Here is a 26,520-nt window from a genome sequence, read left to right on the forward strand (position 1 = left end):
ACTGCTAAAATAAATAAAATAAAATAAATAAAGTAAAATAAATACCTATTATGGTGTTCTATAAAATGTTGAGCACAAATTTCATATTATAAATCAAGTCACCTAAGTAGTCAGCACTTAACAGCAGTACTAATAGTCTGTGACACACAACGTTATGAAAAAATTTTATTAAGTACATATTTAGAACGTCCATGCTTACAAGTATGATTGGATCTTTAGGATACATAATTTATTATTAAAATATAAAACTTATATACAGACATTAGAAACTCCATCTCCAAAATATTCAATGAAGATGTCTGGATGACACTTACAGAACTGACCTAGCAATTTCTTCTTCTCTTTGGCAGACAGTTTTGAGTCTTCATCAATAGTCTTCAATAAATTCAATAGCTCGTCTTTGGTTGTTTTCTGTGTACTTCTGGAATAGTCACTTTCTTCCATTCTCTGGCAGTAAATATAGCCTTTAATGTTGAAAACCAAGAAGTTAAATGATTGCAATTCTTAGATTTAACCAAATATAAAGCAATATACTTATATATTAATATATATATATATATATATATATATATATATATACACACGTGTGTGTGTGTGTGTGTGTGTGTGTGTGTGTGTGTGTGTGTGTGTGTATCTTTTTACATTTATTTTTGGCCAGTCCTGCGGCTTGAACTCAGGACCTAGGTACTGTCCCTGAGCTTCTTTTTTTTTTTTTTGGGTCTGGTCGTGGGGCCTGAACTCTGGGCCTGGGCGCTGTCCCTCAGCTCTTCAGCTCAAGGCTAGCGCTCTACCACTTGAGCCGCAGCGCCACTTCCGGCTTTTTTCTTTTTGCTTATGTGGTGCTGAGGAATCGAACCCAGGGCCTCAGGCATGCAAGGCAAGCGCTCTACCACTGAGCCACCTTCCCAGCCCTGTCCCTGAGCTTCTTTTGCTCAAGGCTAGCAGTTTATCACTTGAGCCACAGCACCACTTCTAGCATTTTCTGTTTATACAGTACTAAGGAATTGAACCCAGGGCTTCATGCATGCCAGGCAAGCACTCTACCACTAAGCCACATTCCCGGCCCAAGGAATATCTGCACTTATGTTTTTCTGTGCAATTCTGACTAATCAGCAGAGTGACCTGTTGGTTGTTTTGTTTTTTTGTTTTGGTCTGAGATAGGACTCAAACTTTTACCACTTTATACTCACTGGCAGGTACCCTATAATCTGAGCCTCGCCTCCAACCTCGTTTGCTTGTTTTGTCAGTTGTAGGTCTTGAACTATGGGCCTGGGCGCTGTCCATGAGCTCTTCAGCTCAAGGCTAGTGCTCTACCACTTGAGCCACAATGCCACTTCTGGTTTTCTGGTGGTTAATTGGACCTGAGTTTCATGGATGTTACTGCCTAGGCTGGCTTTGACCCATGATCCTCAGATCTCAGCCTCCTGAGTAGCTAGAATTACAGGCATGAGCCACCAGTGCCCGGCTCAAGTTGTTTTTTGATATAGCAGGTTCTCTGTTCAGTACTGAAAACTCAGAGGAGGGCTGGGAAGGTGGCTCAGTGGTAGAGCGCTTGCCTTGCATGCCTGAGGCCCTGGGTTCGATTACTCAGCACGACATAAACAGAAAAAAAAAGCCGGAAATGGTACAGTGGCTCAAGTGGTAGAGTGCTAGCCTTGAGCTGAAGAGCTGAGGGACAGCGCCCAGGCTCAGAGTTCAGGCCCCACGACCGGACCACCCCCCGTACAAAAAAAAAAAAAGTTCTTGAATGAAAACTCAAGAGGAGAATGTACAATTAACTGCTATCAGGAAAATACTTTCAAATAAATATTAGGAATTCATCTTTGGAAGATCATGAAAATGGGCTGGGAATGTGGTTTAGTGGTAGAGTGCTTGCCTAGCATGCATGAAGCCCTGGGTTTGATTCCTCAGTACCACCCAAACAGAAAAAGCCAAAGTGGCACTATGGCTCAAGTGGAAGTGAGCTAGCCTTGAGCAAAAGCAGCTCAGGGACAGTGCCCAGGCCCTGAGTTCAAGTCCCAGAACTGGCAGGAAAAAAAAAATCATAAAATTATTTCTGAGATTACCTATGTCTTTATCTGGATTTTTTCCCTTCTGTATGGCCATAAGTTTAAAACTGACAATTTTATGTAGAGTTCCAGGAATCTTTAAAAAAAGAAAAAATAAAAAGGAAAACAGGATATTATTCAAATGCATTTTAATCTAAACATGTCATTTATTATAATTATGTTCAATTTAACTACTGTCAAGAGTTTTACCTTGAAAACATCTTTTTGGTGATCCATTAAAAAGAGTACCAGAAGGTCAGTTTTGCCTTTGGATAAATTTTTATTGTTGACAATAGCTTTTGAGAATATCCTTTTCACAACCATTCTGTTGTCACTCTGTAAGAATAAAACAAAACACACCCATAGTACATATTTAAAAGGCAAAGTTTAATATTAAGGGAGTATGAAATGTAATAGCTATCATCAATTTAACATATTTGATGCTAAAGATAAAATAGTCTTACAATATGAAGGCTGGTGAATATAATTAACATTTAAACAGCACTTACTTCTTTCTGTAATTTAAATTCAGAAGGATGTGCTGCAATGGCCATGAAATACAGTAGTCTTCTAAACTCTTCTCTATTTTGGGAATCCAGAAGCTTCAGAAAGAGCTGAGTAGCTTCTAATGCTATTTCAGTCTTTCCATTTACTTTAGCCAAAAGAGAAAAAAATTAATTGACTAAGTATGAATATATTAAGTAGAATACTTATGTAAAATTATTTCCAAAACAAGAACCAGACTTGAAATTAAAATGAATGAGCAATGTTACAAAGGCAGCCTGTTCTCAAATTGGCGACAAATACCCTAAGTTTAAGTCCTCGACATGTAATATCTTTGGGTATTAAATCCAGTTTTGGCTTTGTAAATTCCCAGACTATGTTTTTCATTAATTCAATACATTTTGAAAGTATGGTATATGATGCTGTTATATCCAGCTCTACTTAAGAAAAAATAGAAGGGATTTTCTAAAACCCCCAATTTGTTTGGAACAAATCATGAAGTCTGGCTCACAGAGAAGAGCAGAGTGGAGTGTTGGAAACTCTGAGATTCTCTCTCTCACTTTTTTTTTTGCTAGTCCTTAGGGTCTGGGCACTGTCCTTGAGCCTTTCTGTGCTCAAGGCTAGCACTCTTCCATTTGGGCACAGCGCCACTTACGGCTTTTTCTGTTTATGTGGTACTGAGGAATTGAACCCAGAGCTTTATGCATGCTAGGCAAGCACTCAATCACTAAGCTACATTCCCAGTCTCCATGTTGGCCATTCTGAAGAGACTGAAGGGTGGGTGGTGGTGCTGGAATTTTGAGGAGAATGGCAGTTCCATGCTAAGCTTCAGTGAGTGAGAGTAGCCTTCTCCTCTGGCACATGTTTCTCTGTAATTTCTTACAGCCTACTTTATATGCATTAATCCAGATCCACTCCCAGCTTGAAGGAGTACTATTTGCCTAATTTTCAAGACAACTGAATTTTTGTTTCCTTCAAAATATAAAACCTAGTATGAAATTGTCTAAGAAGAAATATACTCTTTACCCTCCTTACACATGTAACTGTAACCCCTCTATATATCACCTTTATAATAAAAAATAAAAAATATATAAAATTGAATATCCTACTTACCTAGGAGTTCCGCAATTGCATTATGAACATCAGATAAGTGATTTAATAGTGGTTCTCTGCTACCATAGTATTTGGCAATGCCATCAAACAGAAGTTCCTTCACTAAGTCTGTTCTGTCTGCTTCCTCAGGAAAATTTCTGCTTATGTCCACCACCATCTGGTCTGGAAGATATTCCAGGCAATCGATTGCTGCAGAGAGCCATTCATCTTCCCTAGGATGGCAAGAGGAAGATTATTTTTAAAGGCAAAGAATACCAAATATATGCATAATACCTAATTTATTAGCTATTTCAAGCTTGCCATCAGGATACAGCATACATTTCTACGCTGTTTCTCTTTCTCTCTTGCCATACTGGGATCTGAACTCAGACCTTGCCTACCAAGTGTTCTACCACGGAGCAACACCTCAGCCTCAAACTATTCTTTTTTTTTTTTTTTGTCGGTCGTGAGGCTTGAACTCTGGGCCTGGGAGTTGTCCCTCAGCTCTTCAGCTCAAGGCAAGCGCTCTACCACTTGAGCTACAGCGCCACTTCCGGTTTTCTGGTGGTTTATTGGAGATAGGAGTCTCACAGTCTTTCTTGCCCGGGCTGGCTTTGAACCGCGATCCTCAGATCTCAGCCTCCTGAGAAGCTAGGATTACAGGCATGAGCCACCAGCGCCCGGCGCTTCAAACTATTCTTTACATTTACAATGAATATCCAGAATTCCACATTACTTGCTCAGAGGCCAGGCAGAACTGGACCAGAAACCTGACTCCTCAAGCACAGCTCCTGCAATACAATGTTGCTAACTTCAGAATTGTGTGTATTATCTGTCATTTCATTTTAGCTAGGATAGAACACAAGAAGATAGATTTTCAAAAAGAATAATATTGGTTACATAACTAGTGAATAGCAGCTATATAACTTCAGAAAAGTGTTACATTTTAACAAAGAAAATGGCTAAAACAATTTTCAGTTTGTTAACATATTTATTGAAGAATCACATCCTCTACTACCATAGATTCAGGACAGTTAATTCTTTCAAGACCCAGGTGAATTATTAGGCAGGTCTCTTCACCTCGAAGGCAAGCTATTTCATAAAAAGATGCAGCTAGATAACCTGTAGGGTCACTTCTAGCATATATTCTATATCTATGTAAAAAAGTAATAAACTGTTATTGCACATTTATGTTTTAGAAATGTAAACTTGTAAAATAAGCTTCCTATTATAGGGCATATTGGTATGCTAAAAATTACTTTGTCACATAAAGTTTGATATCCCTTTTGACCTTCAGCTATTTATATTAACAGTTGACTAGAATGCAGAACTAGGAAGCCAGTGCTATAAAGGTAAGCTGTATTCCTTTCAATACTTTCATCTCCTTAACTGGTCTGGAACACTATCTGCTAAGGATCATTAAAATTAAATAAACTGGAAACAGAGAACTTATTTTAACCTTAAGACTATTCAAAGTTATGAGGAATGCAAAACTCTTCCTTAAGGGGAGAAAAAAAACTTTATTCTCTAAGTACCTGGGGTACTTAGAGTCTTTAAAATCTTCAAGTTTATATTCAGCATGTTATATGATGGTGAGTTACTTTCATTGTATTTCTTTAGTAAAACTAGTTAATTAGAAGGTACTTAATGGGAGACTGGGAAGGTGGTTCAGTGGTAGAGTGCTTGCCTAGCATGCATGAAGCCCTGGGTTTGATTCCTCAGTACCACATAAACAGAAAAAGCCAGAAGTGGTGCTGTGGCTCAAGTGGTAGAGTGCTAGCCTTGAACGAAAGCAGCTCAGGAACAGTGCCCATGCCTTGAGTTCAAGCTCCAGGACTGACAAAAAAAAAAAAAAAGGGCTGGGAAGATGGCTCAGTGGTAGAACGCTTGCATTGCATGCATGAGGCCCTGGGTTCGATTCCTCAGCACCACATAAGCAAAAAGAAAAAAGCTGGAAGTGGCGCTGTGGCTCAAGTGGTAGAGTGCTAGCCTTGAGCTGAAGAGCTGAGGGCAGTGCCCAGGCCCAGAGTTCAGGCCACGACCGTACCCAAAAAAAAAAAAAAAAAAGGGCTGGGAAGGTGGCTCAGTGGTAGAGCACTTGCCTTGCATGCATGAGGCCCTGGGTTCGATTCCTCAGCATCACATAAGCAAAAAGAAAAAAGCTGGAAGTGGCGCTGTGGCTCAAGTGGTAGAGTGCTAGCCTTGAGCTGAAGAGCTGAGGGCAGTGCCCAGGCCCAGAGTTCAGGCCCCACGACCGTACCCAAAAAAAAAAAAAAAAAAAAAAGGGCTGGGAAGGTGGCTCAGTGGTAGAGCACTTGCCTTGCATGCATGAGGCCCTGGGTTCGATTCCTCAGCATCACATAAGCAAAAAGAAAAAAGCTGGAAGTGGCGCTGTGGCTCAAGTGGTAGAGTGCTAGCCTTGAGCTGAAGAGCTGAGAGACAGCGCCCAGGCCCACAGTTCAGGCCCCACAACCGGACCCAAAAAAAAAAAAAGAAAGAAAAGAAAATACCTGATGGTCATTCTAGAGGAATATTAAGAACAAATGTAGCCAGGCACCCTTTAATCCTAGCTACTCAGGAGGCTGAGATCTCAGGATTGCCATTTGAAGCCACCCCAGACAGGAAAATCCATAAAGTACCAAAAAAGCCAAAAATGGAGCTGTGGTTCAAGTCGTAGGGAGCTAGACTTGAACAAAAGAAATAAGAGACACTACCCAGGCCCTGAATTCAAGGAGCATGTGTATAAATGTATGCACATGCACTCGCACAAACACATATGTAGTGAAAAGATTTCAAGAATGATCAAATCTGTTCATTTTGTTTTAGGTCTTTAAAGAATTTTAAGAGACTATGTAGTCCTTCATTTTAACAAAGATAACATGGAGCATAATTTTTTTCATTTTCACTAAAAAATGAATGTGAATAATGAAATTGCATCTTTTTCTAATTTTGGCAGGTATAATTTTATTCTTCACTTTTTCAAATACTGATATCAACAACTGACAATGCATAGCTAAGCCTATGGGTAGGACTCAAAAGATTAACTTAAAATCATAATCTATAATCTACTTACGAACATCCTAAAACTATTACCAGTATTTATACATACTGAGAATCACTATAAGCCTTGAGAATCCTTCGATCCAGATAGTTACTGCTGTTGACCAGGTCAGACTGCCTCTTAGGTCGAGGAACTTTAGGTACCACATCTTGTTTGAGTAAAGAGTCAAGAAATGGAAGGTCTACAAGTTGTAATAGCCGCCCAATTGTCTCTTCTTGCCATACTTCATTAATAACTACACAGGAAAAAATGACAAGGTCAAAAGTTAACAATTAATAGTTATTAAATGTTCATCACAATATTTGTCTAGGCAAGTCTAAGCTGTTAAAATTTGTGGCCCAAAAAAAAACGATGGTGGGGGGAGAGAAAGAGGCAAGGAAAAGCCAAACTTATGAAGTGCTTTCTTATAACAAAGTGAAACAATTAAAGATTTGTTTAAAGTGTAGGCGAATGGACTTTTTGAACAACAAGAATTCTTCTCATTCTTTATACTATATAAAGCAATCTGTCAAGAGATAAGTGATCAAGTCATATAACATGTTAAAAAGGAATTTGGAAGAAAGAATGATTCATTCCATTTAAAAACTGAAATTACTGGCTGCAGATTATGCCACTCAGGGTTCCCACAACTGAGATGGGGAAAGAAGGGCGGAAATCAAAATCCTTAGCATGCATTCCATTGCCATAGGGAAAACAGAATGCAAGACTTCTGTTAGTGTTTTAGTTAAGAAAATTTTAATGTAACAATTTTTTTATTTAACCTAGTAAAATTTTAGGGAAAGAAATATCACAACTTAAGTGAGAATATGCATGCCAAACATTAGAGATTTGAACCTCTGCCAATTGATAGGACAAAAGTCTGTGTTCAAGAGTTCTAACACTGATGTATTTGTTAAAAGATAATAGACTTCTGTTAAAAATTTAATATAAACAGCTTTAATACATAGTGCCCTCTTTTTGTGCCTCGAATATTTAAATTCTAATAAAGGTTAAGACTGAATTTTTTTTTTTCTGTCAGTTGTGGGGCTTGAACTCTGGGCCTGGGCGCTGCTTCCGCCTCTTCAGCTCAAGGCTAGTACTCTACCACTTTAGCCACTGTGCCACTTCCATTTTCTGGTGGTTTACTGGAGATGAGGCTAACAGGGTTTCCTGCCCAGGCTGGCTTTGAACTGTAAGCCTCAGATCTCACCTTCCTGAGTAGCTAAGGAGTGAGCCACCGGCTCACGGCTAAGACTGAAAAATTGTAAACACTTTTATTTTTATTTTATTTTTCCCAGTTTCCTATTTTTTAATTAGTACACATTAGTGTGCTTAGTATATATTGTTAAGCAGCTTTATTTCAAGTGAGTGTTCTATTTCATATTTTGTATCATTAGCTTACCTTGTGGAGACAAAGTTGCAGACATATTTACACCAGGGGAATTAGTAGGCTTTAAACTGAGATTTTCCCATAGATCCTCCAAGCTGTCTGATTTGATATCAGATGTCTTAAATAAAGTATCTGCATACCTAAAATAAATTTAGTATGCCATAGAAAAATTTAATATATTTAAGAGCTATCAATATTTCAGGAAAGGGACTATAGATCTACTTGGACAATGATAAGCATTATAGCACTATCTACCAAAGTTTGCGCCAGAATTAAAGATAATTGATAAAACCACTAGATGTATGTTTTGTTTTGCTTTTGTGCTGGTATTGAGGCTTAAACTCCCAGCTTTGCACTCTTATTCAGCTTTCTTGCTCAGCTTGTGCTTTACCATCTGAGTCATGTCTCTAGTCCAAAGTCACCAAGTATAATGAAGCTCAGGTATTTTCATTTCTTCAGATGTTTACCATTTTCTTATATATATGTATTTTTTTTGGGGGGGGTCAGTCATGGGGCCTGAACTCTAGGCTTAGACGCTGTCCCTCAGCTCTTCAGCTCAAGGTCAGCGCTCCACCCACTTGAGCCACAGTGCCACTTCTGGCTTTTTCTGCTTATGTGGTGCTAAGGAATCGAACCCAGGGCCTCATGCATGCAAGGCACGCACTCTACCATTAAGCCACCTTCCCAGCCCTTGTTTTGTATTTTTGAGGCCACTTATTTCAGAACAAATGTGAATTCTAAATATTTTAGAATTTTAAAATATTTTTTCTCAAGCTTAATATAGTGATACTTGTCTCAAAAAAAAAAACCTTCAAATATGCTTGGTGTTTTTCACAGTTGTCTTTTTACTTCTGGAGCCTTCTTTAGTAGATAGTGGTCATTACTGTCCAAATATGCATCTATAATCTTTTACCTACAATTCTAAAGTGCAAAAAGCCTTAAAAACCCCAAGTTTACTCAGAAATATTAAGATAACAAATCTGTCTTGAGACTGTCATAGCCTTTCTTTTCTTTTCTTTTTTTTTTTTTTTTGGGTCCGGTCGTGGGGCCTGAACCCTGGGCCTGGGCGCTGTCCTTCAGCTCTTCAGCTCAAGGCTAGCGCTCTACCACTTGAGCCACAGCGCCACTTCTGGCTTTTTTCTTTTTGCTTATGTGGTGCTGAGGAATCGAACCCAGGGCCTCGAGCATGCAAGGCAAGTGCTGTACCACTGAGCCACCTTCCCAGCCCATAGCCTTTATTTTCTTAAAGTTAGTATGATTTTATTTATTATTTTTTTTTTTGCCAGTCCTGGGCCTTGAACTCAGGGCCTGGGCACTGGCCCTGAGCTACTTTTGCTCAAGCCTAGCACACCATCACTTGAGCATAGCATACTTCTGTTTTTTTCTGTTTATGTGGTACTGAGGAATCAAACACAGGGCTTCATGCATACTAGACAAGCACTCTACCACTAAGCCATATTCCCAGCCCAGTATGAATTTTTTGTTTTTGTCAGTTTTGGGGCTTGAACTCTGGGGTCTGGGCACTGTCCCTCAGCTCTTCAGCTCAAGGGTAGCACTTTACCACTTGAGCCACAGTGCCACTTCCAGTTTTCTGGTGGTTTTTTATTGGAGATAAGTCTCATGGACTTTTCTGTCCAGTCTGGCTTTGAATCATGATCCTCAGATCTCAGCCTCCTGCGTAGCTAGGATTACAGGCATGAGCCACCAATGCCCAGCTTATTATTTTTTTTGGTGGGGGGGCGGTCGTGGGGCCTGAACTCTGGGCCTGGGCGCTGTCCCTCAGCTCTTCAGCTCAAGGCTAGCACTCTACCACTTGAGCCACAGCGCCACTTCCGGCTTTTTTCTTTTTGCTTATGTGGTGCTGAGGAATCGAACCCAGGGCCTCATGCATGCAAGGCAAGCGCTCTACCACTGAGCCACCTTTCCAGCCCATTAGAAAAGCTATTTTATATATATATCATGTATCATTCTTAGAGGTATCTGAGATAGTGTCCTGTAATGAAACATAAATATTTCTATAGTAAAAATAAGCTGGGTGGGGCTGGGAAGGTGACTCAGTGGTAGAGCTCTTGCCTTGTATGCATGAGGCCCTGGGTTTGATTTCTTAGCACCACATAAGCAGAAAAAGCCAGCAGTGGCGCTGTGGCTCTCGTGGTGGAGTGCTAGCCTTGAGCTGACGAGCTGAGGGACAGCGCCCAGGCCCAGAGTTCAAGCCCCATGACCAACAACAACAACAACAACAAAAATATAGCTTTTCTAAAAGTCTCAAATTAAGAAATTTCTAAATATTTCTGATCTCAAGGATTTCAAATACATCATAAAAACCAGTGGCTGATGCCTGTAACCCCAGCCACTCAGGAAGCTGAGATCTGAGGATCACAATTTAAAGTCACCTGGGCAGGAAAGTCTGAGGTTCTTGTATCTAATTAACCATCAAAAAAGCCAGAAGTGGAGCTGCAGCTGAAGTGGAAGAGTGCTAGCTTTAAGCACAAAAGCTCAGGGACAGCTCCCAGGATCTGAATTCAAACTCCAGGACTGGCATGTGTGCGCTCACACACATGTGCTCACACATGTACTAGTGTTCTCTCTCTCTCTCTCTCTCTCTCTCTCTCTCTCTCTCTCTCTCTCTCTCACACACACACACACACACACACACACACAAGACTACAACAGAAAACTGCTGACATTTCCTACCTTATCCTTATTTCCTTCCTATGTATAAAGGTCATTATGTTTTAGAATCAGAATTTTAAAATATGTGCAAGTTAACACACTAAAACTCTGACTTTAAGTAATGTCTAAATCATAAGACTTTCAAATAACACTGTCACCTATGCTGAGAATACAAAGAAAAGGTGAATTTGTTTCACTTCAGGATAACTAAGTTCATTAAATACTCATCACCCATATTCAGTTCAAGCACTAGTTTCCTCCACTGTCTCTGCAGTCTCCCTGTGATCATCTCCTCTTCCCATACTGTCCAATGCAGCGCGTATCTTCTGCAGACTGCAATACTGCAACAGATTCCTAACTAGGTTTCCCTACTAGGCTGACCTATACCTGGCAGGATGAACTCCCCTGACCCCTGTGAGGCAAGTACTCTACCACTGAGTTACATCCCCAGCCCCAAATCACCTTTCTCAAATACAATTCCATCATACTAAAAATGTTTCTGTGCCTTCCCAATACCTGTATTAAGGAATGTGAACCTAATCCAAATATGCCTTGCGTGATAGAACAAATCTGTAGTCCCAGGTACTCAAGGCAGAGGGATAGCTTGAGCCTAGTTCAGGGGTAGCCTAGACAATATACAAGGACCCTGTGTCATCACACAAAACCCTCCACAAATTCCTTAGAATGCCAGCTGAAGCCTCAGCATTGTAGTCCTCACATGTCTTTCATATTTCATGCCTGTCACTTTCCAGGTTCCAGTGAGAAGCCTACTATCTCTGGGTCTCTTTCTAGTCACATGCCACTTTATATCTGAGTTTTCTTTTTTTTTCACATTCTACCTAAAACTTAAGGCAGGAAAAACAAACTTTTTTGGCTGGCTGTACAAGGAGATAATACATAAAGTGAACAAAATGTCATGGTACCAAATTTACCCACAGATTTTTTTTTTTTTGAGTGTCCGGTCCTGGGGTCTGAACTCTGGGCCTGGGCGCTGTCCCTCAGCTCTTCAGCTCAAGGCTAGCGCTCTACCACTTGAGCCACAGCGCCACTTCCGGCTTTTTTCTTTTTGCTTATGTGGTGCTGAGGAATTGAACCCTGAGCCTCAGGCATGCAAGGCAAGCACTCTACCACTGAGCCATCTTCCCAGCCCCTACCCACAGATTTTTAAGCAAAATTATTGCTTCTGATATTTATCCACAATTTAAAGCAAGTAAGTGTCTCCTAAAAAAGTAGACAAACTCTGCCAACATTTTATGAGAATCTAATACTATAAACTCACCTGGAAGGTGAATATACTTCGTTCTCTTTGCCCAGTTGACTGTCTTGGTTAGGCATGGTTGTGAATCTGTAAAGGCTGCAGCTACTATCTTCAAACGTAGGTTTTTTGTCTTTTCCAAAGACTCTGGTTGGAACTGCTTCGAATACTTTATAGTCCATGAGTGCTTGACACACTCTCACTACTTTGGCCCGGGGAATGTCGACATCCCCGAAGTACTTATTCTGCATTAGGTGAGAATAAATGACATCAACAGCTTCCGAACCAACAAAGCAGTCATTGTGGCGTTTCAAACGGTGCCTTCGTCTTTTCACCTCCACTTGGGTCTGAAGAGTGTTTATAATGCTGCTCCATACATAAGTGGCTCCAAATGGCTTCTGGGCCACACTGAAACCTAGAAGAGGGAGAGGGAAAATCACGGAGAAACCATTTTTAATGAGATCTAGCAAAAAGTGGTGATTTCCAAAGTTATGAAAAGAAACTATGAGAAGAGCTTATTGAAATAGTTACTAGTGACAATTTGTTTAAAAAAAAAAAAAAACCCTAAGCTGGGCGCCAGTGGCTCACGCCTATAATCCTAGCTACTCAGAAGGCGGAGATCTGAGGATCACAGTTCAAAGCCAGCTTGGGCAGGAAAAGTCCGTGAGACTTTTATCTCCAATAAACCACTAGAAAACTGGAAGTGGTCTTTTGGCTTCAGTGGCTGAGCGCAGGATCAGCGCTCAAGCCCAGAGTTCAAGCCTCACCACCAACCCCCCCCAAAAAAACTACCTATATTAGCTGAATTCTGGTCTATGTGCTGAGATGCAACAGTGAACAAAATAAAGTTTCCCTTGTGGACTTACAAAGACTGTGGACAGATACAAACCAATGTGTGTGCGCAGTCCAAGGCAAACAGAAGCTGCCGAGTAAGGAAGAGAATGTTATTTAAATGGACATCAGGAAAGACCTACTGATAAGGTTCTATCTGAGCCGAAACTTGAGTAAAATCAGGAAGCCAGTTGTGCGAGGGAAAGAGCAAAGGCCTGAGGAGTGAGACCTCCTATAACAGCATGGCCAAAACAGCATGAAGGAGCAGCAGTAGGAAGACATCAGTGAGGGGTGGAAAATCAACTGGAGATGGAGAGGACAAATCAAGGAGGACTTTGTGGCAGTTACCAGTCATCTGCAAAGCACTCAATTAAGTGCTTCATAAAAGTTATCTGATCTTCAGTAACAACCTTATAAGGCAAAGAGCATCTCTATTTGAAAGATAGAAAAGTGATTCATATAGGTCATATGTACAGCTTCCCAGACATATTTACTAGGTAGCAATGAAATTGACTCATAGTTTATACAACTTTAAGTATTTTTCAGTGCCACATAACATACAGAAGTTACAAGAATATACTATTTTAAAGCTTCCTATTATATCGGTTGATGACTTAAGTATTTGGTAAGCAAGGTAATTTGGTTCCTGCCTAATAGGAGCTTATTACCTATACTACAAAAGACAGTGTAGACACAGAAATAAATCAAAGTCCAACCCAAAGGAGGAAAACAGGCTCTCAAAATTTTTCCTATCATATATTTTTTTCATTTACTAAACTGTGTTTTTTTGGTAAAACTGTAAAGAATAAAAAGGAATTTGAATGACTGGGCCTTAGGTTTCAGTATGCTATTAGAACTAAGTCTAAGTAATCATAAATTTGGTCCCTGCCTTTCTCCTACCTCTCTCTTCACATAGAGTATGTCATTTATTGATTGATTGATTGATTGTCAGTCATGGGGCTTGAACTCTGGTCCTGGGCACTGTCCCAGAGCTCTTCAGCTGAAGGCAAGTGCTCTACCACTTGAGCCACAGCTCCACTTCTGGCTTCTTCTGTTTATGTGGTACTGAGGAAATCAAACCCAGGGCTTCATGAATGCTAGGCAAGCACTCACATTCCCAGCCCCAAAATGATTTCTTAACTACTTGCAATTTTAATATTTTGCCACACAAATTAATAGCACAAACATAAAAGTTTTTCATGTTTATTTGTAAATTTTCAATACCAAAGTAGATTGGTAATTTGCTATCTATCCATTACTGTGATAATTTAAAATAATCAGCAAAATTGTTTATCTTTTTCTTTTCATTTTATTTGTGGTAATGGGTTTGAGCTCAGGGCCTGTGTTTGCTAAGTAAGCAAGTGCTCTGCTAGCTGAGCCACACCATCAGTCCCAGATTGTTTTCAATTGTCAAAATTATATTTTAAAATTGAAGATAAGGGCTGGAAAGGTGGTTCAGTGGTAGAGTGCTTGCCTTGCACACATGAGGCCCTGGGTTCGATTCCTCAGCTCTACATAAGCAGAAAAAGCTGGAAGTGGCACTGTGGCTCAAATGGTAGAGCACTAGCCTTGAGCTGAACAGCTGAGGGGCAGCGCCCAGGCCCAGAGTTCAGACTCCATAACCAACAACAACAAAAAAAATTGAAGATAATTCCTAAAGCAGGACCAAATAAAGAAGGAAGTAATCATTACCAGTCTTGTGAGTATCATGTGAATAGTTTGAAGAACTGAATTATAAACAATAATGGGATGTCAACCTAGAACTAAATTTATTGCTGGTAAAAACAGCATTTAGTCTCTACTAAATAAAGCCAACTCAAGCATTTTATGAAATCTCAAAATAAGTCCAAGTCATTCTTGGTATCCAGAATCCAAGGGTAATTGTGTCTCCAGCCACAAGGACTAAATAAAAACTGTTACCAACCAATGCTCTTTCCTAAAACACCAGAGATTAGAACTGAGATTTAAATAAACTTAATGGCTGCTCTGTAGTTTTTTCTCAAAACTATATCCTTATTAATCCTTATTAATAAAACCTAACATTTGAGTGTACACAATATGATAGGCTCATTTAAATCCAGATAAATTTGTCTCTTCACAAAATAGATATTTTTTTTTGCCAGTCCTGGGACTTGAACCCAGGGCCTGGGCACTGTCCTGAGCTTCTTTTGTTCAAGGCTAGTGCTCTACCACTTGAGCCACAGCACCACTTCCAGCTTTTTCTGTTTATGTGGTACTGGTGAATTGAACCCAGGGCTTCCTACATGCGAGGTAAGCACTATCCACTAAGCCACATTCCAAGCCCACAAAATAGATTTTAATAATCCTAATTTAAAGAAATCAAAGCTCAGCAAGTTAAAGAGATTTTGCCTAATTACACAGCTAGTAAATATTTATTAGCTATTTCTAGTGCTTAAACATGAAGCCAGATGTGGTGGGACCCAAAACTCAGGAGCTAAGGCAGGAGGAACATGAGTTCAAGGTCAGCCTAGGATTCATAGCAAGATCCTATCTCAAAAACCAAGGTAAACAAATAAACAGAATTAACTTTTTCTTTTTTTTTTTTTTTTGACAATACAAAAAATTTTGGGGCTGGGAAGGTGGCTCAGTGGTAGAGTGCTTGCCTTGCATTCTCGAGGCCCTGGGTTCGATTCCTCAGCACCACATAAGCAAAAAGAAAAAAGCCGGAAGTGGCGCTGTGGCTCAAGTGGTAGAGCGCTAGCCTTGAGCTGAAGAGCTGAGGGACAGCACCCAGGCCCAGAGTTCAGGCCCCACGACCGGACCCCCCCCAAAAAAAATTTTATTGTGAAAATACTGTACAGAGGGGTTACAATTACATGGGCAAGATAATGAGTACATTTCTTATCAAGCATTGTAGCCTCCTCCTTTGTTTCCCCTTCCCAGCCTCCTCCCCCACCCAAAGGTGTAAAGTTTTTGACATAACGACTTGTACATCTCATTGTTGCAATGGGTCCACCTGTATCCCTATTTAAACAATTTGTTTTTTCCCTTCCCCTCCACAAATTATACCGACATCAAATACAGTGAAAGCAGGGGTTGGACTGGGATTAAGTAAAATAGGAACCAGAAAGATTGGAAGAAACAAAACAAAGCAGTCTAAGACCAGTGAACCTTTTACTAAGAAATTTAAAAACATATATCACCACTATTTGTAAAATAAGGCAAGATATGGGAAATTCTATAATATGTACAGTTCACAGTACATAGGGATAGGACAGGAAAGTAAGGGCTGGGAAGGTGGCTCAGTGGTAGAGCGCTTGCCTTGCATGTCTGAGGCCCTGGGTTCGATTCCTCAGCACCACATAAGAAAAAAGAAAAAAGCCGGAAGTGGCACTGTGGCTCAAGTGGTAGAGCGCTACCCTTGAGCTGAAGAGCTGAGGGACAGTGCCCAGGCTCAGAGTTCAGGCCCCACGACTGGACCCAAAAAAAAAAAAAAAAAAAAAGACAGGAAAGTAAGAAAAGAAAGATTCAAACTTGGGAGAGATCAGATTGCTTGGTAACAAGGAAATAGACTTCTAAGCTAGTGGTTTTGGTTTTCTCCCCACCCACCTACACTTTCTTTTTTTTCAGACCACACTCAGGGTCTTGCTCGTGCCAATCAGGTGTTCTTCCACTGAGCTAAATCCTCAACCTCAATTCCCTTATTTTATTTTTATTTATTTTTGCCAGTTCTAGAGCTTGGCCTCAGGAGCTGGGCGCTGTCCCTGGCTAGCACTCTACCACTAGAGCCACAGCACCACTTCTGGCTTTTTCTGTGGTACTGAGGAATCAAACCCAGGGTTTCATGAATGCTAGGCAAGCACTACCACTGAGCCACATTCCCAGCCCTCAATTCCCCTTTTTAAAGATGAGGTCTTGTCCTATTTATTACCCACGATGGCAACAAACTCCTGGGCTCAAGTGATCCTCTTGCTTCTCTCTCCCAAGCAGCTGTGACTACAGGTACAATCTCTGAGTCTGGCTTGGCTAGATAATATTAAAAATGAACTACATAGTCAAAACACTTGAACTACAAATAGGTTAAGAATAAGAGATGGGCCTGGGGGCTGGGAAGGTGGCTCAGTGGTAGAGCGCTTGCCTTGCATGCCTGAGGCCCTGGGTTCAATTCCTCAGCACCACATAAGCAAAAAAGAAAAAAGCCGGAAAGTGGCACTGTGGCTCAAGTGGTAGAGTGCTAGCCTTGAGCTGAAGAGCTGAGGGACAGCGCCCAGGCCCAGAGTTCAGGACCCACAACCGGACCAAAAAAAACAAAAACAAAAACAAAACAAAACAAAAAAAAAGAGATGGGGTTGGGAAGGTGGCTCAGTGGTAGAGCGCTTGCCTTGCATGCACGAGGCCCTGGGTTCGATTCCTCAGCACCACATAAGCAAAAAGAAAAAAGCTGGAAGTGGCGCTGTGGCTCAAGTGGTAGAGCACTAGCCTTGAGCTGAAGAGCTGAGGGACAGTGCCCAGGCCCAGAGTTCAGGCCCCACGACCAGACCCCCCCCCCCAAAAAAAAAGAATAAGAGATATGGCAAGGTTATTTACTAATATTAATAACAATTGAAAAGGTAAAAGGGAAGGGATATACAGCCCCACCAATGTGGACTAATCTTCACAGGGGAATTAAGAAGAATAGGTTTTTCCATATTAGCGTGCTACTTAAATGTGGGAAATCAGGAAATTTTGCAGGTTGTAACACTGTAGAAAAGATTAAGGAACAGGTTAGAGCAGGGCAATAGGCACCTGTGAGCCACATAATGATTTCAGAGTCTCCAGGCATGATTCAGTTCAGCTCTCTCAGGTCCCCTCTGTTCTCACTGACCATTAATTCCCAACTATTGCACCTTGGGTATTTCCCCTCAAGCATCACCACCCACAGACCCAAACTAGCTCATGTTCATACAGACACTGTAACACATAATCTACCCTTGACAAGTACATGTGCCAAAACCCACACTAGGATAACCTGTTTTTTTTTTTTTAATGCTGACCTCACCAGATGAATGTAGACCCCCACATGCTGGTTTGAAATATATTTACCATCATCTAAGAATAAAAATGAATATTGGTATAGCAGATCATAGTCTAAAAAGATTGATGGCTTCTAATTTCCAGACAGGATTCAAAAGACTAGAAAGTATACAATGAAGGCTTTGTGACTCTAGCAATCAGAATTTAAGCCTACAGCTTGTCCTTACTTGCATAAGAGCTGGAAAACTCATTAACATTCATTACTATCTATGTCTTTAGGCTTTCCTATATATATATTTGGTCAAGCATGTTCTAAAAGCATCTTGACGAAAGGAATCTAAGAGTCTACAGATCGGCTTCAGAAAGCCTGCCTAAGAGCTTTCAGTTCTAGAGTTTGGTTTCTTCATCAGTTAATACAACAGATAAACACTACATTTAATAAAGATTGACTTCAGGTTTCAACTGTTGACCACAGGAATCTAAAGACTGAATTTGAACTGCCTGTATTTTGATGTAGGCGTCAAATACCAGTTAGAATATGACAAGCCTATGGATGAGAAACAAGCCATGGGAACACACTTGACCTTTGCAGATATAAAACGCAGAAGGTGGTCTAACAAGGATCTCAGAAACTAGCTTTTTTTTTTGGTTGGTCGTGGGGCTTGAACTCCAGGGCTGGGCGCTATCACTGAGCTCTCTTTTTGGTTTTGCTGTTGTTTGGGTCTTTTTAACTGTATTTTTTTTTTTTTTTTGTCTTTCTCTTTTCTGGTACTAGGGATCAAACCCAGGATGTTGTACTTGCTAGGCAAGTGCTTGCCACTGAGCTACATCTTAGCCCTCCCTGAGCTCTTTTGCTCAAGGCTAGTGCTACTTCCAGCCCCAGTGCCACTTCCAGTTTTCTGGTGGTTAACTGGCCATGAGTCTCACAGACTTTTCTACCCTGGCTGGCTTTGAACTGCAATTCTCAGATCTCAGCCTCCAGAGCAGCCAGGTGGCATGAGCCACCAGTGCCCAGCTTGATTCAGAATCTAAACCAGATTTCTAACATTACACATGTTCCTAAGCTCTCAATTAAATCTAGGCTAGTAAACATTGATTTTCCAGCAGTCACATCCTTTTTTGCTGGAAAATAATAGCTATTTGGCACAATCAAGACCTGCCTTTCATATATAAGTGAACTCTACCGATAAAGGCTACCCATAGTAAGGCAGTTAAACTTCAAAGAGAATGTTGATGTTTATGTGAAATACTGCTAATTACCAATCTTCATGATTAAGATCAAGTTACTACTAATAACTGCTTAAAAGTCAAGTCATAAAGGAGCCATGACAAGAAAGTACACATATTCAAAAGTTATACATAGTACCAACCATGCAGTTAACAGCTCCAGCCTTACTGTGAAAACCTACTTTAGGCTTAAATAATATTGTAATCAATCACTTCAGTGAGATTATACTAAATACTTCTAAGTAGATAAGTATATATGTTATAAAACTGGATTCCAAGGTTCACATGCATATAGAATTAAGAAAACATGCTACTTCCAGCTGAACATGCAAAAAAAATTTTTTTAATCTCAGGCTAACATCTAGAAAATGACAAATGATAAAATTATCAGGGTGTATAAAAAATAAAGAATTCAGATATCTTTTTATCTATAAAACTTAAAGACACAACAAGTGAATGCCTTATTTCTTTTAAATGTCCTTATTGTTGGAAAACGTTGAAATTATCTAGCTACTTTGTATGCATACGTATGCTGGCGCTAGTAGTGGGGCTTCAAACTCAGAGCTTCAAACGCTTGTCTTTTCCCACTCAAGGTTCTACCACTTGAGCCACAAATCTACTTCAGTTTTTTTTTCCCCTTGGTTCTGGTCCTGGGACTTGAACTCAGGGCCTGGGCACTGTCCCTCAGTTTTTTTGCTCAAGGCTAGTGTTCTATCACTTGAACCACAGCTCTACTTCTGGCTTTTTGTGGTTAAGTGGAGATAGGGTTCTCATGGACTTCTCTGTCTGAGCTGCCTTTGAACCATTATCCTCAGATCTCAGCCTCTTGAGTAGCTGGGATTACAAGCATGAGCCAACAATGTCTGGCCACCCTCAGCTTTTTGCTGATTCTTTGGAAATAAGAGTCACATACAGTTTTCTGTCTGTACTGCCTTCAGAGATCCTGAGTAGCTAGAATGATAAGCATGAGCCACCAATGTCCAGTATTTAACTGCTTATTTATTTCCCATCATGAATCACCAAGGCTCAGCTCAGAAACATTGATTACTTTCCAGGGACTGTCTTAAGTATGAAGAATAAAAACACAATTGAGATAAGGCTTATGTTTGGTGAAAACAGAGGAATACATTAAAAAAAACTCTACTACTAAAACTACTGAAAAAAACATTCTTAAAGAAAGGGTAGGGGCTGGGAAGTTGGCTCAGTGGTAGAGCGCTTGCCTTGCATGCCTGAGGCCCTGGGTTCCATTCCTCAGCACCACATAAGCAAAAAGCCGGAAGTGGCACTGTAGCTCAAGTGGTAGAGCCCGAGCCTTGAGCTGAAGAGCTGAGGGACAGTGCCCAGGCCCAGAGCTCAGGCCCCACGACCGGACCCAAAAAAAAAAAAAAAAAAGAAAGGGTATAGCCGGGCGCTGGTGGCTCACGCCTGTAATCCTAGCTACTCAGGAGGCTGAGATCTGAGGATCGCGGTTCAAAGCCAGCCCGGGCAGGAGAGACCGTGAAACTCCTATCTCCAATAAACCACCAGAAAACTGGAAGTGGCGCTGTAGCTCAAGTGGTAGAGCGCTCGCCTTGAGCTGAAGAGCTGAGGGACAGCGCCCAGGCCCAGAGTTCAAGCCCCATGACCAACAAAAAAAAAAAAAAAAAAGGGTAAACTCCCAGTGGTTCCCCATGAATCATTTAACCTCCCAAGGGACACATGTGGCGACATTTTGGTAATGACAATAGGGTGGAAAGTGCTAGTAACAACTTACGGACAAAGGCTAGGGATGTTGCTGAACATCTCAAAATATACAGCACAGAAGTATCAAGAGTGCCCAATTAGGAAGCCTTAACTTGACTGAATACTACTTAGACATGGAGGCTGGGAATCTGGCTTAGTGGTAGAGTGCTGGTCTGGCATGCATGAAACCCTGAGTTCGATTCCTCAGTACCACATACACAGAAAAAGCTGGAAGTGGTGCTGCGGCTCAAGTGGTAACGTGCTAGCCTTGAACAAAAGAAGCTCAGGGACAGTGCTCAGGCCCAGAGTTCAAGTCCCAGTACTGGCCCCCCCCCCCAAAAAAAAAAGAAAAAGAAAGAGAAAGCAACTACTTAGACATGGAAACGTGCTGATGCAGTGGTCACAGTGCTAGGTGCTGCAAATGTAGTGAGAGCAATGCAAGCTGGGTACAGAGGGCTCATGCCTATGATCTTAGCTACCTCAGGAGGCTGAGATCTGAGGATCATGGTTCAAAGCCCATTTGGGCAGGAAAATCCATTAGACTTATTTCCAACTGACTTATTAAATGCCAGAAGTGGAGTTATTGATCAAGTGGTAGGGTGCTAACCTTAAGCAAAAAGGCCTGTAGATAGTGACCAGGTCCCAAATTCATGTTCCAAGACCAACACAGACACACACATACGTACACATACACATACATACACATACACACAGTAACATGGATTTCAGAGGCTCAGAGAATGTAACCTTGGGTAAACTGCTTAATTCTTCTGTTGTAAAACAGAGCTAACTGCTCTCTGTTATTGAGAAGACATAATATGGCTATATATTTTAATATGGCTAGCAGTGTACAACAATGAACTGTTCCAGTTTAGAGCACCCTAAAGAGTCAGGACAACTCAATGTAATTAACCTGATAACTTGCATGGGATCTTGGAGGAGCAAAAAGACACTAAGCAAAAACTAAGGAAATTATTGGTATGTGATTATTTAACTAATGTGCAAATAGGTCATATTAATGTATAAGCAAAGAAATTAAGTTTAGGACATATGGGAACTTTTTTTTTTTTTTTTTGGCCAGTGATAGGGCCTGAACTCTGGGCCTGGGTACTGTCCCTCAGCAATTCAACTCAAGGATAGAGCTCTACCACTTGAGCCACAGTGCCACTTCCGGCATTTTCTGCTTATGTGGTGCTGAGGAATCGAACCCAGGCCTCATAGATGCGAGGCAAGCACTCTACCACTGAGCCACCTTCCCAGCCCCAATATGTGCTAACTTTATGACCTTTTCAAATCTATTTTAGAATCTTTTTTTTTTTTTTTTGTCGGTCATGGGGCTTGAACTCTGGGCCTGAGCACCATCCCCGAGCTCTTCAGCTCAAGGTGAGTGCTCTACCACTTAAGCCACAGTGCCACTTCCAGTTTTCTGGTGGTTAATTTGAGATAAGATTCTCATGGACCTTCCTGCCTGGGCTGGCTTTGAACCCTGATCCTCAGATCTCAGTCTCCTGAGTAGCTAGGATTACAGGCGTGAGCCAGCAGCATCTGGCTTAGAATCTTAAATTTATCCCAATAGTAGAAGAGTGGTAACTTCCTACCTCTTCCTTTCTGTGAACTTGAGAGGATTCAGTCCTTAACCTCAAGAAGCTACCCCATTCCTACTCCTGACTGAATAATGATGCCAAACTCTGAAAGCAATTTAGTCAAATACCACTAGAAGGTGAAAAACCATAATGTAACACATACCAGAGGGCTTAGCTCTTCATCAGAAAATAAATCTATAAACCCTAAATCAAGTCTCCCCCTGGACATGTTGACATACACCTGTAATCTCAGTACTCAGGAGGTAAAGTCAGGAGGATTTCCAGTTCAAGATGAGCCTGGGCAGAAGACCCTGTCTCAAAAAGTCAAGGGTAAAGAATGCAGCCCAGTGGTGGAGCAGTTGCTTGACGTATGTAGAGCCCTGAGTTCAATCCCCAGCACAGGCGGTATACAGATACACATGCTCCTTTTATTTTTTCCAAAGGAGATTTTAAAACAATATTTACAGAATTTTCAAATCAAAAGAAAAGTACATTTGTTGGACAGTAACCAAGTTCACAAAAATGGAAAATTGGATTTGGGGTGTTAAAACCAAGAAGCTGTGACTGAAAGGGGGAAAAAAAAAACATTCTTCCTATTATTACTGAAAAGAAGATTGCAACACTTTAGCAGGATATTAGTTTTGGTAGTCCAAAGTTTATTTTCCTCCAATTTGGCATTAACAGATATGCTGACAAGAGATTGCTTCTGAAGACAGGTTTTAGGCAAGTAAAAAATATATTTATACAAAGTAAGTCTTTACTGACAAAAACAACTTTGAGTTATATAAGAAAAGTAACAAAAGCAGGCATTGGCCCTATTTTAATTCATACAGGGACTAATGGAATAATAGCATGTGGGAAGTACTTTGAGCTCCCTGGAAAATTGACACCGGGGAAATTCAAAGAATTAGGTTACAGTATACAGGGAAAACACGATAACTAAGCGGGTTAATCTGTCTACTAAAAGACATGTGTCTTGTAAGTTCTGACTAAAGGTTAACATATAAAGTTCATTCCTTCTACAGGAACTAGTTCCCTGGTCACTCTAGCCCCTCTGAGGTAGGTAAGAGTTACTAATCTGTGGAAAAGAAAAAATAGAAAGCTGTTGCCAGATCACACAGAAAGCGAATGGCAAAGAACCAAGAACCCTTGGCTCCCATTACCTTGCTCACTAGGATTGTGACAAGGCAACACAAGGTGGAAGAGGAGTTAATTAACAATGATAACAAAGAGGGATTCCTGGGAGCAAGTAAAACAATAGATCAAACAATGGGCCCACTCTGTCCCAGCACCTGGTGTATGTGATGGTCTTTTTTTTCTTTTGGGGGGGGGGCATGAACTCAAGGCCTAGGCTCTGTCCCCAAGCCTCTCTGTGCTCAAGGCTAGTTATCTACCACTTGGAGCCACAGCACCAGGTCTGCTTTCTCTGTTTATGTGGTTCTAAGGAATGGAACCCAGGGCTTCATGCATGCTAGATAAGCACTCTACCACTAAGCCACATTCCAGCCAGGGATGGTCTTTTTCTTTGACTAAAATGAACTATACAGGCAGCTCTTCAGCTCTTCCCTCTGAGAGGGGGGTGAGAGTGGGAGGTGTTTGTGTTTGAAGTCAGAACTCTGTGTGTGTGTGTGTGTGTTTGAAGTCAGAGCCCTGGACACTGTCTCTTAGTTTAGCTTTTTGAACTCAGGGCCTGGACTATGTCTCTGAGCTCTTCTGCTGAAGGATAGTGCTCTACCACTTTGAGCCACAGTTCCACTTCTGGTTTTTGAGTGGTTAATTGGAGATAAGAATCACACAGGATTTTTCTACCAGGACTGACTTCAAACTGTGACCCTCAGATCTCAGCCTCCTGAGTAACTAGGATTATAGGCATGAGTCACTGGAACTCTGCTAAGTTTCTGAATAAGTATTTCTCTCACATCACCAAAGAAATCTGTTCATTAATGACAAAGGCCAGGAATGATTGATATTTTTTGTTATCTGAGGGGACAGAGCATTGTGCTTTTGATCAGGTAAAATTTAGAAATTTCATTGACTCGGGAAGGGCCTAAAGATTTCAAGGCTTTTAAATATCACTTGGTTTTAAATTCTCCAGTTTTCTAATATTTCCCTTTTCTTCAACAATATAAATCAAGGAGATAGTGTGAACCTGGCCAGTAGGTGCTTGAATCTTTTAAGTAGAAGTAGAATATGGTCAATTTTACAGAGTTTCAGAAAAGCCAAGATGAAAAGTAGTTCTCTACCACGAGTTATCATTAGCATTTCTGAAGATTAAGAAGAGTATGAAGTCAAACACAAGAGTGGAGTCACAGAGATGTGCCTATTTGACAGAGTAAAGAAGTCACCGTTTTATTGAGTGGCATTTTTCAAATTTTGTGTGATAGGAAATCAATCCTACAACACACCACACAGCAGCTCCAGAAAGGGGAAAAAGTTGTAAATTATTCAATTAACCAATCGATCGAAAAACAAAACAAAGACAAAAACGAAGCTTTATCTGGATATCTTAGCAGTCACCTGAGTTACCCTATATACCAACTTACAGATTAGGCTGGGGTCAGAGTTTTAGAGCAGATCGTCTGATTCTGTCCATTTGTTTGAACATCTGTGAAGAAATCAAGATCCTAAACCAACTGCCCCCCAAAAGATACGACTAAGCTGGTGGCAGAATTCAGCACCCGATTTCTCAATGCCAAGTAATTAGTGATCAAAGGGGGAGTGGTTCAAAAAAGAAAAAAGAAACTGATTCGCAGAAATAGTGATTATGGAGAACATTCCAGCTAGGAAAATTTACACCACAGAAACTTGTCATCTGGGCAACGAAGTGTCCAGGAGATGCCCGCTGCGCTCCGGGGTCTGTGCTGGGGACAGGGGGAGCGGGGCAATGGGGAACCCCGCCCCCCCACCCCCCTGTCCCGGGTCACCGCGCTCTCCGCGGTCAGGACGCGGAATCCACCCCGCGGATCCCCCGGCGAGCGCCGGGCAACTTCGTGAGAAGCTGGGGCAGGGCGGGCGGCGGGGCGCCGGAGCTGAGCGGCGGCGGCTGTGCGGGACGAGCCGCGCGGGTGGGTCCCGGCGGGGGCGGCCGGACGCCCCGCACCCCGCCGCCCGTCCGCGCGCGCGAGCCGCGCGCCCAGCACAGCCCGCGCCCCACAGCGCGCCCCGCGCTGCCCCCGGAGCGAGGCGAAGGCGTGAGGGGTCCCCGGCACCTACCGGGAGGCTTCTGCGTCGGGCTGTGCAGAGTGGAGAGGTTCAGCGCGGCCGCCTTCTCCCGCACCGTGGCCATGGCGCTGGTCGCCGCGGACGCCACCTCCGAGACCGCAGCAGCCGAGCCAACTGAGCTCCCGCGCCACCGCGGCCGGTTAACTGGCAGGGGGCGGGGCTCCCCTACGGGGCGGGGCTGTGTTGGCTCCGCCCCTTTAGTCACGTGTCTCCCCCCGGGCCACGTGTAGCCTGCTGCTGCTTTGCTCCAAAGGCCTTGAGCCCGAGGGGACCGGTGGTGTAAAGCGTTCCGAGGGGCGGGGCGGGGCGGGGCGGGGCCCTGGAAGTCCGCGGGGACACTCACCCGGCCAGCTGGGTGCAAACACCGCCCACTGCACTCCGCCCCAGCGGTACGAGGACCCTACCAGTGCTTACCTGGGCTTCAAGTGTGCTCACCTGAACCAGGTCTGGAGGTCTCAGCACCTGCTTGAAGGAGCTGCCTTGCTCAGTTTGTGGGACTTGGGCCTAGAACACAGCTGTGCTAATGATGGTATAAGAATAAATGCATTCAAGCTTCCAGGCCTCCCTTCTCGTTTCCAACAAATAAATTCTTATCTAGCTGGGAGGGCAAGGTCTAGAGGTCAGAAAAAGACAGCAGGGTGCTGGCTGCCAAGGAAATCTGTGTTGATTCCAAGGACGCTCTGGGTCAGGTGAGTGGGGACAGTTTGTTTCAGGAAGGGGAGCAGGAAATCCAGGGGTTCCCGTGTGGTGGGCATCTGCAAGGAGGGGCGATCCAAAGAACAATCACTCAATGGCCCGTACTCACATTTTTTAAGTTTGGGAATAAGTCATTTTCTTTTTTTGCCAGTCATAGGGCTTGAACTCCGGGCTTGGGCACTGTCCCTGAGCTGCTTTTGCTCAAGGCTAGCGCTCTGCCACTTGAGCCACAGGCTCACTTCCTGTTGTCTGGTGATTTATTG

The 26,520-nt window shown here is 42.1% G+C and overlaps 1 protein-coding gene across 1 annotated transcript; it reads right to left on the reverse strand.

Moving 5' to 3' along the window:
* Positions 1-179: 179 nt before the first annotated feature.
* On the reverse strand, positions 180-25,680 carry Depdc7 (DEP domain containing 7). Its single transcript, XM_070032648.1, has 9 exons — positions 25,553-25,680; positions 12,027-12,417; positions 8,087-8,214; positions 6,754-6,940; positions 3,666-3,877; positions 2,558-2,700; positions 2,259-2,384; positions 2,067-2,145; positions 180-464 (listed from the first exon to the last, which is right to left on the reverse strand). The coding sequence occupies exons 1-9, from the start codon at positions 25,623-25,625 to the stop codon at positions 250-252; spliced, it is 1,554 nt and encodes a 517-aa protein (XP_069888749.1). The 5' UTR covers positions 25,626-25,680; the 3' UTR covers positions 180-249.
* Between the last annotated feature and the right edge of the window lie 840 nt (positions 25,681-26,520).

The sequence above is a fragment of the Dipodomys merriami genome, unplaced genomic scaffold (assembly GCF_024711535.1).
Source record: "Dipodomys merriami isolate MVZ:Mamm:240054 unplaced genomic scaffold, mDipMer1.0.p SCAF_21, whole genome shotgun sequence".
NCBI lineage: Eukaryota > Metazoa > Chordata > Mammalia > Rodentia > Heteromyidae > Dipodomys > Dipodomys merriami.